This window comes from Canis lupus, chromosome 1 (genome assembly GCF_048164855.1).
Source record: "Canis lupus baileyi chromosome 1, mCanLup2.hap1, whole genome shotgun sequence".
Classification (NCBI taxonomy): domain Eukaryota; kingdom Metazoa; phylum Chordata; class Mammalia; order Carnivora; family Canidae; genus Canis; species Canis lupus.
The window spans coordinates 61,666,758-61,680,895 of NC_132838.1; the positions used below are offsets into that span (position 1 = coordinate 61,666,758).

Here is a 14,138-nt window from a genome sequence, read left to right on the forward strand (position 1 = left end):
AACACCAAAAAAAAAAAAAAAATCAAATTCAAAAAATGGGTAGGGGATCTGAATAGACATCTTTCTAAAGATGACATACAGATGACCAACAGTTACATAAAAAGATGCTCAACATCCCAATTATCAGAGAAATGCAAATTAAATCCACAATATCAACCTCACACTTATCAGAATGGCTGTACTTTTGGTGGGAATGGTGATTGGTGCCGTCTCTAGGGAAAACAGTATGGAGGTTCCTTAAAAAACTAAATATAGAACTACCATATGATCCAACAATTCTATTTCTGGATAGTTACCTGAAAACAAAAACACGAATTTGGAAAGAGTTATGCACCCCATGTTCATTGCAGCATTACGTACGATAGCCAACATAAGCAAACAACCTAAACATACACCAATGGATGAATGGCTAAAGAAAATGTAGTATATATACAATGGAATACTGTTCAGCCACAAAAAAAAAAAAAAAAAAAAGAAATCTTGCCATTTGCAACAACATGGATGGACCTTGAAGGTATTATACTAAGTAAAATAAGTCAGGCAGATAAAGAAATACTATATGTTCTCACTAACATGTGGATTCCCAGAACAACCAAACTCATAAATACAGAGAATAGACTGGTAATTGCCAGAGGTGGGGAGTGGGTGGTGGAGACAATGTGTAAAGAGAGTAAAAAACAAACTTCCAGTTATAAAATAAATCCATCATGGGGACATAATGTATAGTATGGTGACTACAGTTAATACTGTATTGCATATTTGCAAGTTGCTAAGAGAGTAAATCTTAAAAGTTCTCATCGGAAGAAAAATAATTCTGTAACTATATATGGTGGCAGATATTAACTAGATTCATGTGGTGACCATTTCATAATATATACAAATACTGAATCATGTTGTAACCTGAAGCTGATATATATCCATTATATATCTCAATTAAGCCTCAACTTTGGAAAAAAAATAAATTAGAGAGGATATGAACCCCAAGGTACCTTAACCATTGTCTGTAAAAGACAATGTTCAAGGAAATAATTTGTACCCAAACTTTTTAATAAATGTATATAGCTTTCTTAAACAAACTACAAAACCAACAGATTTAGCAAATAAATATTAACCAAATAACCAAAAAATACCTAGCAATCTGATGGACATGAAGGCAAAGAAAATGATATTTCCTCAGGAAGTTTAAGTTTTAGTCAGGGGGATAAATAAGTATTAAATTTGTGGGAATGGCCATAAAGGCAAAAGATATGCAGTAAAAGGACAAGATCAAAATGTGTTATAATAAGTTATGGAGGAAGTAATTCATAAAGCAAGCCTTGTCTTGAAGGATGAGTCAAATTTTTATAAGATAACAAAAGTGAAAGCAATATTCAAGACCAAAAAAATAGGTATAGAGGCAAAAATAAACACTGAATTTGAGGAGCTAAGAAGTCTAACCTACTCAGCATTAGTTCAGGCTGAGGCAAGGTGGAAAAGAGTGTATACAGGAAAGGTGTAGATATATTATGGAGCTTCCTGAAAGCCACATAAAGAAGTCTGGAACTGCCAGTTACTTAAAATAGGAAGGTGAGGAACTTTATAAGGATGTGTTTCTTTTTGGCATTAATTACCTCACTTTTTTATTATCATAATACCTATTCCTCATTAGATATAGTAAGGTTAAAGAGAATGAGCATCACATATTATTTACTCATCATTACATCCCCTACATCTAACACAGTGCATAACAAGTGCTCAATAAATATTGGCAGAGTAAATGAAGCAGAGAAGAGTAAACTAACAAATTATAAATATTAATCTGCAGTCATATTAAAGAAGTACTGCATATCTCATGTCACTATACTAAGAAACCTAGATTAGTTTAATCTCCCTCCTGGGTACAGAAGAAAATAACATTGAGGACTCAGGAAGCAGGTTAGGAAATGGCAGAAGAACATCCTTCCAACGCAGGTGGACACAGGGAAGGTGGGAGGCCAATGAGAGCATTAATGTCCTCATCTTTCATAGTAGAGAGTCAATCAAGACTGTCTAAAAGTGAAATATAATGTTCAAACCACTTGAAATGTTTTCCATACTGTTTTCTTCGTAACCTAGAAGAATCTCTGTGGAAATAATAATCCCTGGAGTAAAAAAATAGTTATTTGAAATTCAGCAATTTCTTCTGTCTCACTAGTTTCCTTTTCTATAAAATTCAGTTAGAATTTAAAATGGAAACTATATTACGATTCCATTTTTATAAAATAATCTCCATATATCTATTCTTCTGTCTGTATACAGAAAGATGTCCATAATAATTTTCCTCAATGTTAGTGTTACTTTCAGATAGGTGCAAGGGATTAGGACTATACTTATTTGAAGAGCATTAACTATAGAACTGCTGGATCAGTATATTGTACACCGGAAACAAGTATGTAACACTGTATGTTAGCTATACTGAAAATTAATTTTTTGAAAAATAATGTTACTTTCAGAGTTGAGAAGAATGTCACTTCATGTATTATAATTTAGTTTCCTGTGTTGTTTAATTTCTTTATAATAAAGATAAATCACTGTTTGAAAAGCAAAGAAAAAAAGTTAAGATTTTTTTTAAGACTGAGCAACTGAATAGTTGGTTAGGCCACTTAATGAGATGGAAACAGACAATTTGTTTCTGTTCTGTTTGTTTTTGTGGGAGGGGCTCCAAGAGTTCAGTTTTAGACATGTTAAGTTTGTGATGTCTGAGAAATGTATGAATTGAGATGTCACGAGAGAGTTGTCTTTTTGAATTTGGTAGCTCCGAATAATGATTTAGCTTAGGGATATAATTTGGGGGGCACCCACAGACATACAGGATACTTAAAGGCAAAGGTGTCAGTGGATGAATGTAAGGCAGAACAAAAAGGAAAAAAATGCAACCGGGACAAAGTCCTGAGTACACCAAATTCCAGAGACTGCTTAGAGAATGCAAAAGAGAAAAAAACAGCAGCCATGGAAGTGTCACAGAAGCAAAGAGAACTTTCACTCAGAAAGAAATGGTCCACTATATCAAATGTTGATAGTTATAATAAGAGGAGAATAAAAAAGAGAAGACTTCATTACATTCATTAGCATAGAAGCTACAAGCAACTTGAGCAGGATGTGCAACTCTGACAGTAGAGAGTCAATGTCAAGTCTAAGTGGGCTGAGAAGTAAAGAGGGGTGAGCGAGTGGGGACAGTTTGTACAGATTACTTGTTATGGTGAGAGGAAGAGAAACAGGACAGTGACTTCAGAGATGGGAGGTCAAGGGAAATTTCTTTTTTAGTGTGTTTCACTGTAAGATACAACACATGAAGGCATGTCTGCACCCAAATACCAAAATTAGAAAAGGATAGGCTAGAAGTGGAAACAAAGAAGATAGGAGGGCTAGTCAAAGGAGCAACCTTCTCATATATTAGTCATTTACCATACAAGATTTCTATCTGAACAAATTAAAATTCAAAAATTTATATAGACTATGATGCTATTTAAAAGTGAAAATCTACATTTCATTCATTAATTCCTGAATTAGCCTCATCTAAGTGTTGCGGCAAACCTACAGAAACTGTCTTAAACTTACCCTTATTCACTAGGGGAAAAAGTGAGTGGAACAAGCAATGCTAAATGTAGAAGGCAAATACACTCATGAGATGATCTACTAAAGGGACAGTACAATAAAGCTACAATTAGAAACAAAACAACTGTAGAAAGTAAAGAAACAGGTAAGAATCCAAACACAGAGAAACATGAGATTTATAGAATACAAAGCTATGATATAAATTATCACTATTGGGCCCCAATGACTAATGCTAGACTGAAATTAGTAGAAGAAAGTAAATTATCTAACCTCAAATGTATGACTTAAAAATACAACTGAATGTTATGAGCATAAACTTTGAAACACAATGAAATAAGCATATTGTCAAAAAATATTAAAAAGCACAAAAAATAAAATACAAACTTTTCCTCAGAAACTGATTTGGTCTTTTTCTTTCTCTTATTGCTGATGCTATAAACATAGCAAATTACTTGGCAGCATGTAGAAGACTACTGGGGTACTGAAAGAATTAAGACAAAATTTACTTCCTAGTCAAACAAAAAAGTCATATAGAGCAAGCAGATATAAAAAAACAATTGAAGTACTACTGCTACTACATCAATTACGAACATTTTTATAGCGCTTGCTACAAGCCAGGCACTGTTAGTAAGTTCTTTTAATTTATCCTAGGCAATTCTCATAATAACTGTGAAGAAAATAATATAATTTTCCTCCATTTTACAGATGGTAACTGAGATCTCAACTCGCACAACTAGTAAAGAGCAATTAGTCTTGGCTCCATAGTCTATGTTGCTAATCTAAATCACCATACTACACAACTCTATTACATGTATCGACAATGCAAGGTCAAGTTTTCTCATGTAGAACAAAATGACTCCATTTGGATATTGCACTCCATTCGAAAAAATCACATGCTATGCAAATTAATATATTTTATTCCCAGGAGCATTTTACTTCTTAGATAGCTTTTTACATGACTTAAAATCCTATTATTATTCTTTAACAAGATTATTAGAGAAAAATGCCATCCTTTATGCAAGGAAAAAAACAAAACAAAAAAAAAACAGAAAGACATTCACTCACTGTATCAGTGAAGAGGCCAGAATCTATATTCTGTAACTACAAAACTCAGAAATATACTTGCTATGCAGAAAGAAGTTCTACTGAATAGATTTTTTTCCTAGTATTCTTCATCACTGCTTGGTATATGATGTATCTGATGCTATACATGGAAAGTTAAAATGTAATGTGAAAATACATTTTAACATAAAGGGCACACCATTCAAAGAAATAAGATAGCTATAGTTTTTCCTACCTTCTTTGAACCAAAAAGTCCAAAAATGAAATTCAGCTATTAATGGTAAAAAAAAAAAAAAAAAAAGTTTGAGTATAATATACACTACCACCAAAGACTCTAATTTTAGAAAAGTGATTGCTTTATTTCTTAGGTAGAGTATTCTCACTGACTCCCTCCCTATTGCCTGAAAAAGTTATTTTGCCAGTAGAAAGGGGCGGGGGGGAGGGAAGGGAGAAGAATCACAAACCCTATGAAAACTGGAAATGTCTTTAATTCAGCTGTTTATAAAAGTGGCAATTCATAGAAAAACAAATTATAGATCTATATATGACCAAAAATATTTAAACCTTGGAAAAACTGAGGTTAAGGAGTCATGGTTAACATCAAGGAGCAAAATTTGAGCCTCAAGATAAATCCTGCATGGGACGCCTGGCTCAGCAGTTGAGCGTCTGCCTTTGGCTCAGGGCCTGATCTCAGGATCCAGGATCAAGTCCCACATCAGGCTCCCTGTGAGGAGCCTGCTTCTCCCTCTGCCTGTGTCTCTGCCTCTCTCTCATTCTGTGTCTCTCATGAATAAATAAATCTTAAAAAAAAAAAAAAAAAAGACAAATCATGCGTTTTCAGGCCTCTTTCAAGTGTCTATTATAGAAGGAGTCCAAGTCCCATGAAATACTGGAAAGAACCAGCTGACTCTTAAGTAAACTGAAGAGTCTGCAAAATGCAAAGGGCATTTTGTTTGTAAATTAAACAAAAGTGGGAGACATGGTCATAATACAGAATCTAAATGTAGACAAAAGTTGTTATATAAACCCTAATAGCTATTTATTTTGTCTATAAAGTTACAACTTACCTTTAAACATGCTTTAAAAATTAGTTCATTTTAAATGCTTTTTGAAAGCATATAGAACATATCCTTAACTATTTCTACAGAATAGAAAATGTACCTCAGGTAAAATTTAGCACCTTACCTTAGACCAAAGATGTGTGATTGTTCATAGTTGAATAAAGAACGAATCTTAGCTTCTGAATTCAAAATTATAAGTCTATCTAGAATATCCTGAAAAAGAAAGACTTGAGTGAGACTACATACAATGTAAAGAAAGACCAAATCAGGGATCCCTGGGTGGCGCAGCGGTTTGGCGCCTGCCTTTGGCCCAGGGCGTGATCCTGGAGACCCCGAATCGAATCCCACATCGGGCTCTCGGTGCATGGAGCATGCTTCTCCCTCTGCCTGTGTCTCTGCCTCTCTCTCTCTCTCCCTCTGTTACTATCATAAGTAAATAAAAATTAAAAAAAAAAAAGAAAGACCAAATCAAAGATTTGTTTACATTTAGTTCTCAACCTTGGCTTTACATTTGATCACCTAGAAGGTAGTTAAAAAAAAAATTACTAATCCCATGCCTCATTCTTAGAGATTTTGAATTTATTGGTCTAGGTGTGTCTGAGCATTAAGATTTATCAGAGTTCTTGAAATGAGCCATCTCATGTTTAGCTAAAGTAGAGAATCACTAACTTATACCCCATTCTGGTACTGTGTGCACAACTTATGCAACCAGCTAAATAGTGATCAAACTGCTAAAAATGTAAACTACTTTGAAAAACCAATATGAAATCCACAAATGTGAAGCATGAACAGTGGATCTAAAAAGTTTTATCTGGCAGCTGAGATTTAGCTGAGATTTTGTTGTGGTTGGTATCTGCTCATGTAAATCAGTGGTTTCCAACCCTGGTTGAACACATTGGAATCACCCAGAAAACTTTAATATATATATATATATATATATATATATATATATATATATATATATATACACACACACACACACACACACACACACACACATACACACACACACACATATATATATATAAACAATGCCTAGGCTCTATCTTAGACCAATTAAGTCACTATCCTTGGGGTAAGATTCTGATATTAATATCCTCTTAAAAGATTCACCAAGTTGTTGCAATGTGTAGCCAGGCTTTTATTAAGTATCATGATGCACGTACAGGGAGAACCTGATTACCCAGGTGCCACCAGCCATTCCATGTCCAACAATGTAAGCCTGCCACACAACTTCAAGCATTCTCTAAAAGTCTTTTTATAATGCCCTGCTTTGTATCTTTGAGCTTAGGCCTAAGAAATTTATTCATAGATGAATACTTGTTTATCTCGTTGTTCATTTTCCTGACCAAGAAACTTGCTATCATCCAGTAAGCTCAAACTGAAGACATTTCTGTGACCATTAAGTCAAAAGGAAGGTTTTACTAGGCAGTGAAGTCATGTAACATTTACAGATGTCTACGTGGATGATAGTACATATGTCATATCATCAAATGAATAAGAAGCATGGAAATGACTTTGCAAGGTTGAGGAAATAATGAATCTTGCAAAATTTGAAAATACTAATTGAAAAACTTCTGAAAAATACTAATTGAAACATAGTAAAAACTGAATTTTGAGTCAACTTGTACAATAAAAGTTTATAACTAACAGGAATGCATTTATTATCCTACACATACCTTGTAAAAATGTGCAAATCCTTAGCACAAGAGTCTATAATCAGCAAACATTAAATAAACTGCCTAATAATGAAGAATAAAAAGATTGCTATCTTAAAATCTGTCATTTTGTCTGCTTCTTAGCTGGGCACTCCTTGTTTCAAACATTATGATAAAACATGAGCTGAGTAACTCATTCATATTCCCAGCTTCACATTCAGATTCACAATAATTTACCGACTCTCTTCTTTTTCCTAATTTTTTTTTCTGACAGTCCTGATTAGCTACAGCGACAGAGCCATGGAGGTCTCCTTGACTTGTCCAGGTACCTGGGTACTATTAAGTAATCTTATAGATAGAATAGAAACTTATTTTCTAGGTGTTTCTTAAAATAGGTAAATACTTTTTACTGCTTAAAATAATTTAAGAAATTATCACTGTTTTTACCAAAATCTCCACAGATTAATCTAGAATTATGTATCACTGGCCTTCTCTTATCTGAGAAAAAAGAATCTGCCTGTCAGTTCTGTGCACAGTAGCTTCTGGAAGGATTACTATAGATTTCTCTTCATTAGTAGGATACTAGCATAATGTGACTGAAATCCGTCCAATTATCTGAACTCTAAGCTCACACTGTGACAGCCAGTAACACTTTGGAACTCTATAAAGTTCTAGTTCCAAATCTAAGTACTAGATACTTTAAGAATAAAAGAGAGGATGTATTACCAGCAAGCTAATGGAAGAGTAGATTGCAGTGATCTATCAATGATAATGCATTTTCAGAGAACAAATGTTACGGTAAATAATTTGTTCTTTAAGAGGATTACATTGATGGATCACCACTTAGGGAAGAAAACGAACCTCCTGGGAAGCCTGCCTTATGGAGAACTTCAGTTCCTAAGCACTGGAACATGTGTCAATAAGGCAATCAGTTTTCTAAATCAAGCAGCATCTTCCTAACAACGAGCTAGTGGCAAATAAGGCCTAAGACTCAAAAAAACAAAACAAAAACAAGTCTGAAATTCTTTTAAAAGGATACCGTCCTGCTGGAGAATACATTCAATGATCAAGAATGCCAGCAGGAGACCAAAACTAGAAAAACAAAGGAATATCCATTCACATAAATATATACCTGAGTGCCTGCTGTTTACAAGTGTCCCAATGGCCATGTGTGTGTTATCTGACCCTTTTTACTTCAGAAAGGGATAAGTAAAAGATAGGGGATAGGTAGGTTGATCATAATGTCAATCCTCCTACACTTGCATCACTAGGGGAGGCTTGTGACTGGGTATCACATAAACATCTGCAAACAACACTCAACCTTTAAGGTTTTTCCTTGGGATTGTTCAAGTGGGTCTTAGTCTATTCTGGCTGCGGTAACAGAGTAGCATAGGCTGGGTGGCTTATAAACAACAGAAACTGAGATGTCTGGATGGCTCAGTGGTTTAGTGTCTGCCTTCGGTTCAGGGCAGGATCCTGAAGTCCCAGGATTGAGTCCCATATCAGGCTCCCTGCATGGAGCCTGCTTCTCCCTCTGCCTGTGTCTCTGCCTCTCTCTGTGTGTCTCTCATGAATAAATCTTAAAAAAAAAAAAAGTAAACAACAGAAATTGTGTTTCTGGGACACCTGTGTGGCTCAGTGATTGAGCACCTGCCTTTGGCTCAGGGCGTGATCCTGGAGTTCCAGGACTGAGTTCCACATTGGGCTCCCCACACGGAGCCTGCCTCTCTCTCTCTCTGTGTCTCTCATGAATAAACAAATAAAATCTTAAAATATATATATTATATTATATTATATTATATTATATTATATTATATGTATTGATTTTGGATATATATATATCTAAACATATACATATACATATGTATATATATCTAAAATCAAGGCACCATATGTTTTTGTGTCTGGCAAGGACTCACTTACTAGTTCATAGGCAGTCATCTTTTCACTGTGCCCTCACATAGCAGAAGGGGTAAGAGACTTCTCTGGAGTCTATTTTTTTCAATTAGCAACAAACGCACCTCGATAAACCTCAATGGCTACAATACTGCCATTGTGCAAAGCTGGAGTCTATTTTTCTTAAAGATACTAATCTCTTCCTGAAGGCCCACCTCCAAATATCATATTGGGGATTAGGTTTCAACGCATGAATTTTGGGGGTATACATTCACTGTATAGGAGAGAAGTATAAGAAAAGGTCACTCTCCTGTTTGTGGCATAGTGAGTTTAATTGTGATCCTAAGAAAAGATACGTCCACATCCTGGTCTCCAGAACTTATAATTGTTACCTTATTTGGAAAAAAATGAGTGTTTGAAGAGGTAATTAAGAATTCTGAGATAAGACCATCCTGGATTAACCCCAAGTGGGCCCTTAGGCTGTGACAAGTGTCCTTATGAGAGAAACGGAGATTTAGGGCAGATGAGGGAGAAAGAGAAAGCCTGTGAAGATGGAGAGCAGAAACTGGAGTTATGTACCAACAAGACATAAATGCCTGGAACAACCAGAGCTGGAGGAGGAAAGGAAAGGTTATCCCCTGGAGTCCCTAGAGGGAATGTGGCCCTCTTAACACCTTGATTTTAGACATCTGGTCTCTAGAGCTGTAAGAGAAGACATTTCTATTGTCACCAACTACCCAGTTTGTGGTCATTTGTTATGACCAGCCATAGGATACAAAGACAAGGGGAAATGGCGAAGATGTCAGTATAGACTAACAGGTAGTCCTGGGTACCCTCCTACAGAGAACACCACCTGGAAAAGAAAATACTTAGTGATAATTATAGCAGACAATTCTATTGTGCTTATTAACTGCCAAGCAGTGACTTGAACTTTTATATTTCATTTAATTCTCACAACCCTGGGAAAGGAATGTTATTTTCTCTCTTAACAGAAAATTAATGTTTATCTTCCCTGAAGTCACATAGTTTGTACATGGAAGATGGTATCTAATCCAGGCAGTCTGGCTTCAGAATACAAACTCCTAACCACTACACTATGCATAGCTTTCAATAAAGCCAAGACAGAGGGCAGTAACAGGAAAGATGACAGACACACAGACAGATGTGAACCTGACCACATTTGAAGTTCTACTTCCACTTGTCCCTGCTTTTGGTTTTGTTCTTTGCTCCTGTGGCATAATGAAGTCCACAAATATTTTATTTAGCATATACTGCACATCTACTGTGTGCCAGGCACTATACTAAATACTGCAACCATACTCTCAGGGTTGAAAAAGAGCTGAAAGGTTGGATACTATTCCCATCCAACAGGTTCTTGGATCTGATCTGTAGTATCTCAACCAAGAACTCAGGACGAGGAACTCACAGAATTCCAAGGTAGTCAGATCTGATAATAAGCAAGTTCTCCCTTAGGTTAATTCACTGTTTATACTCCTCAGTTATGCTAAGGGAACGATAATTCGCTATCACTTCTTGTTAAGAACATGGATTACTCCTGTCTTTGCTACAGGCATCCACAGTTTCCCAGTTATCTCCCACCTCATGACTCTGCACAAGATGCAGATGTTTATTAGAGCCAACAAATTTTCTTAATGTAGGTCAATAAACTTCCTCTTCTGCTGAAACTAATTCAAACTGAGTTTCTCCAACAATCAAAGGGGTCCTACCTAATACAATCACTTATGTAACTGCAAATTAAGTGATAGGAACTGAAAGCCAATCAAAGATTGTATGTGTCAGAAAGAGAGAATATTTTGTGTCCTTGACCTTTAACTCACTAAAGTGCAACTTGAGAGCTGTTTGCAGCCCAGGTTTTGGTAGATGCTTGATATGAAATCATGAGAAGTTAAAGTCTAACACCTCTAAACAACAAAGAATTCCTCAAAACTATGAAAAAGAACACAAATAGAAAAGTAATAAAAATAAATTGAAACACCACTGAGAAGTCGAAGGTCATGACACACATAAAAAAAAATGTGCTGTTCACAAGAAAAACATACCTTAATACTCTTCTCCTGTCAGACAGATATCTAAACCTCCGATAAAAAAAAAAATTGGGAGGCAGCCAGGTGGCTCAGCGGTTTAGCGCTGCCCTTGGCCCAGGGCATGACCCTGGAGACCCAGATTGAGTCCCACATCAGGCTCCCTGCATGGAGCCTGCTTCTCCCTCTGCCTGTGTCTCTGCCTCTCTTTCTCTCTGTATCTCCCATGAATAAATAAAATCTTTAACAACAAAAAATTTAAATAAACCTCTGATCACATAAACTTCTTAATGAGATTGCTAGAAAGTAGTCACTACTATATTTCATTGATGGGAAAACATAAAGATTAGTCCCTGTGAATAGGAATCTAACGACAGGGACACCTGGGTGGCTCAGTTGGTTAAAATCATCTTCAGGTTAGGTCATGATCTCCAGGTCCTGGGACAGAGCCCCAGGTCTGGCTTCCTGCTCAGCAGAGAGTCTGCTTCTCCTTTTCCCTCTGCTCCTCCTCCCCCATTCATGCTCTCTCTCTCAAATAAATAAAATCTTTAGAAAAAAAAGAAATCTAGTAATATATACTAAAATTATATACGAATTTACCTTTCAACCCAGTGATCCCTCTTCTAGAAATCTAGCCCAAAGATACTATAGTAGACAGAATTTAAGAGCCCCCAAGATTCTCAGGCCTTAAACACTAATGCATATATTGCTGTGAAGAGATTTTTGTAAAAGTCCTTAATTGATTTTAAAATAGGAGATTATCTGAGAGGCTCTGATATCATCACAAGAGCCATTTAAAAGCAAAGAATTTTCTTAGGCTGCTCACAGAAGAGGAAATCAAGAGATTCAAAGCATGAAAAGGATTTGACATGAGGGAGGCTGTTCACAGTTGAAATGGAGGGGGCCACAGGACAAAGACCCAGGAGCAACTCCTGGCTGACAGCCAGCAGAAAACCAGGCACTTTAGTCCTACAACCTAAGAAACTGAATTCTGCCAAGAATTAATTTGGAATTCCATTTTTCCCCAAGGCCTCAGATGAGCACTTAGCCTGGCCAACATCTTTGATTTCGGCTTATGATACTCTGAGCAGAAAATCCAGGTACACAGTGCCAGACTTCTGATGTACAAAACAGTGAGCTCATAAATCGGTGGTTTTAATTTGCTAAGTTTGTAGCAATCTGTTATGCAACAATAGAAAAAATATATAGGCACACTGGAATATACAAGTATGAACCAAGCTATTGATTTTGGCATAGCTTATAATAGCAAAAACCTTAAAGAACCCAGGATCCACCAACAGATGACTGGATGAATAAACTGTAGCACATCCACAACAGTGGACCATGCGTTCATTAAAAAAAAAAGGGGGGGGGGGGATTAAGGAAGAGCCCAAATACTGGTATGCACTAATCTCAAAGTTAACAAAATTAAAAGAAAAACGCAGGGACAGGCCAGTGTTTAGAGCATACTATCTTTTGCTTAAGTCTAGAGGAAAAGAAAATACATTTTTTAAAGATTTTATTTATTTGACACAGAAAGAGAGAGAAAACAAGCAGGGGGAGTGGAAGCCGCAGGCGGAGGGAGAGGGAGAAGCAGGCTCTCCGCTGAACAGGGAGGGAGCCCAATGTAGGGCTTGATCCCAGGACCCTGGAATCATGACCTGAGCTGAAGGCAGAGGCTTAATGGACTGAGCCACCCAGGCACCCCATACATTGTTTTTTAAAGTAACAGCTATAAAATAACAGCTGAAGGATAAACCAAAAACTAACAAAAAGTGTTAGGTATAAGGCAGTGCTATAAAGCAGAACATTCTGCAACAATGGAAATGTTGTGTGAGCTATCCAATGTGGTAGCCATTGGCCACCTATGGCTAATGGCAATTGGAACCTTGAAATGTGGATAGTACCTAAAGGAAAGAAACTTCAAACTTTATTTAGTTGCAACTAATTTAAATTTAAATAGCCACATGGAGCTAGTGGCTATTATATTGAAGATCAAAACATATGGGGAGAAAGGACAAAAGGGATTAATTATGTAAGCACATTCTGTTAATATACCTTGTTATATACTGGAGTCACATGTTTTAAAAGAATGGAACTGGAGGGTATTATGCTGAGTGAAATAAGTCAATCGGAGAAGGACAAACATTATACGGTCTCATTCATTTGGGGAATATAAATAATAGTGAAAGGGAATATAAGGGAAGGGAGAAGAAATGTGTGGGAAATATCAGAAAGGGAGACAGAACATAAAGACTCCTAACTCTGGGAAACGAATTAGGGGTAGTGGAAGGGGAAGAGGGCGGGGGGTGGGGGTGAATGGGTGACGGGCACTGAAGGGGGCACTTGACGGGATGAGCACTGGGTGTTATTCTGTATGTTGGCAAACTGAACACCAATAAAAAATAAATTTATTATAAAAAATGTTTAATCATGTAATAATTGAAAAGACAAAATTAATACAAGGTAAAACAATCTCTCAATTTAGAACACTCTAAAACAAACCTATCAAATTAGTGGCATAAAGAGGTAAAATAGAGATTTAACTTACTTCAAATGACTTTAAAATACAGTATTTTGATTATAAATCTCTGGTAGCATACACTCTAAGAACAAAACTAACAGAAATGAAATGTCAATATGCACACACTAATCTTATTTTATTCCGAAACTATTATATGTACATTGTACTATAAAAGAAAATAAGTAGTTCTGTTCATGTCATTAGTAACCCAGCTTTTTAGTAAAAGAGAAAAATATAAGAAAAACTATCAATATATGCTCATGATCATTTATCTTTAAAAAAATACTTATTCTCCTCAGCTGTCCACTGAAAGGACTAGAAA

At 36.1% G+C, this 14,138-nt stretch overlaps 1 protein-coding gene and 1 pseudogene across 5 annotated transcripts in view; both read right to left on the reverse strand.

Moving 5' to 3' along the window:
* The window catches only part of TBC1D32 (TBC1 domain family member 32), a 211,736-nt gene that overhangs the window by 103,175 nt on the left and 94,423 nt on the right, over positions 1-14,138 (reverse strand). For all 5 annotated transcript variants that reach the window (XR_012033870.1, XM_072832067.1, XM_072832057.1 and 2 more), the window contains one exon: positions 5,821-5,909. Coding sequence is in view for 4 of the 5 variants with exons in the window: in XM_072832067.1 (XP_072688168.1) it covers positions 5,821-5,909 (89 nt within the window). In the remaining variant the exon portion in view is untranslated. The remainder of the gene's footprint in view (positions 1-5,820; positions 5,910-14,138) is intronic.
* LOC140609114 (U4 spliceosomal RNA) lies at positions 9,341-9,419 on the reverse strand (annotated as a pseudogene).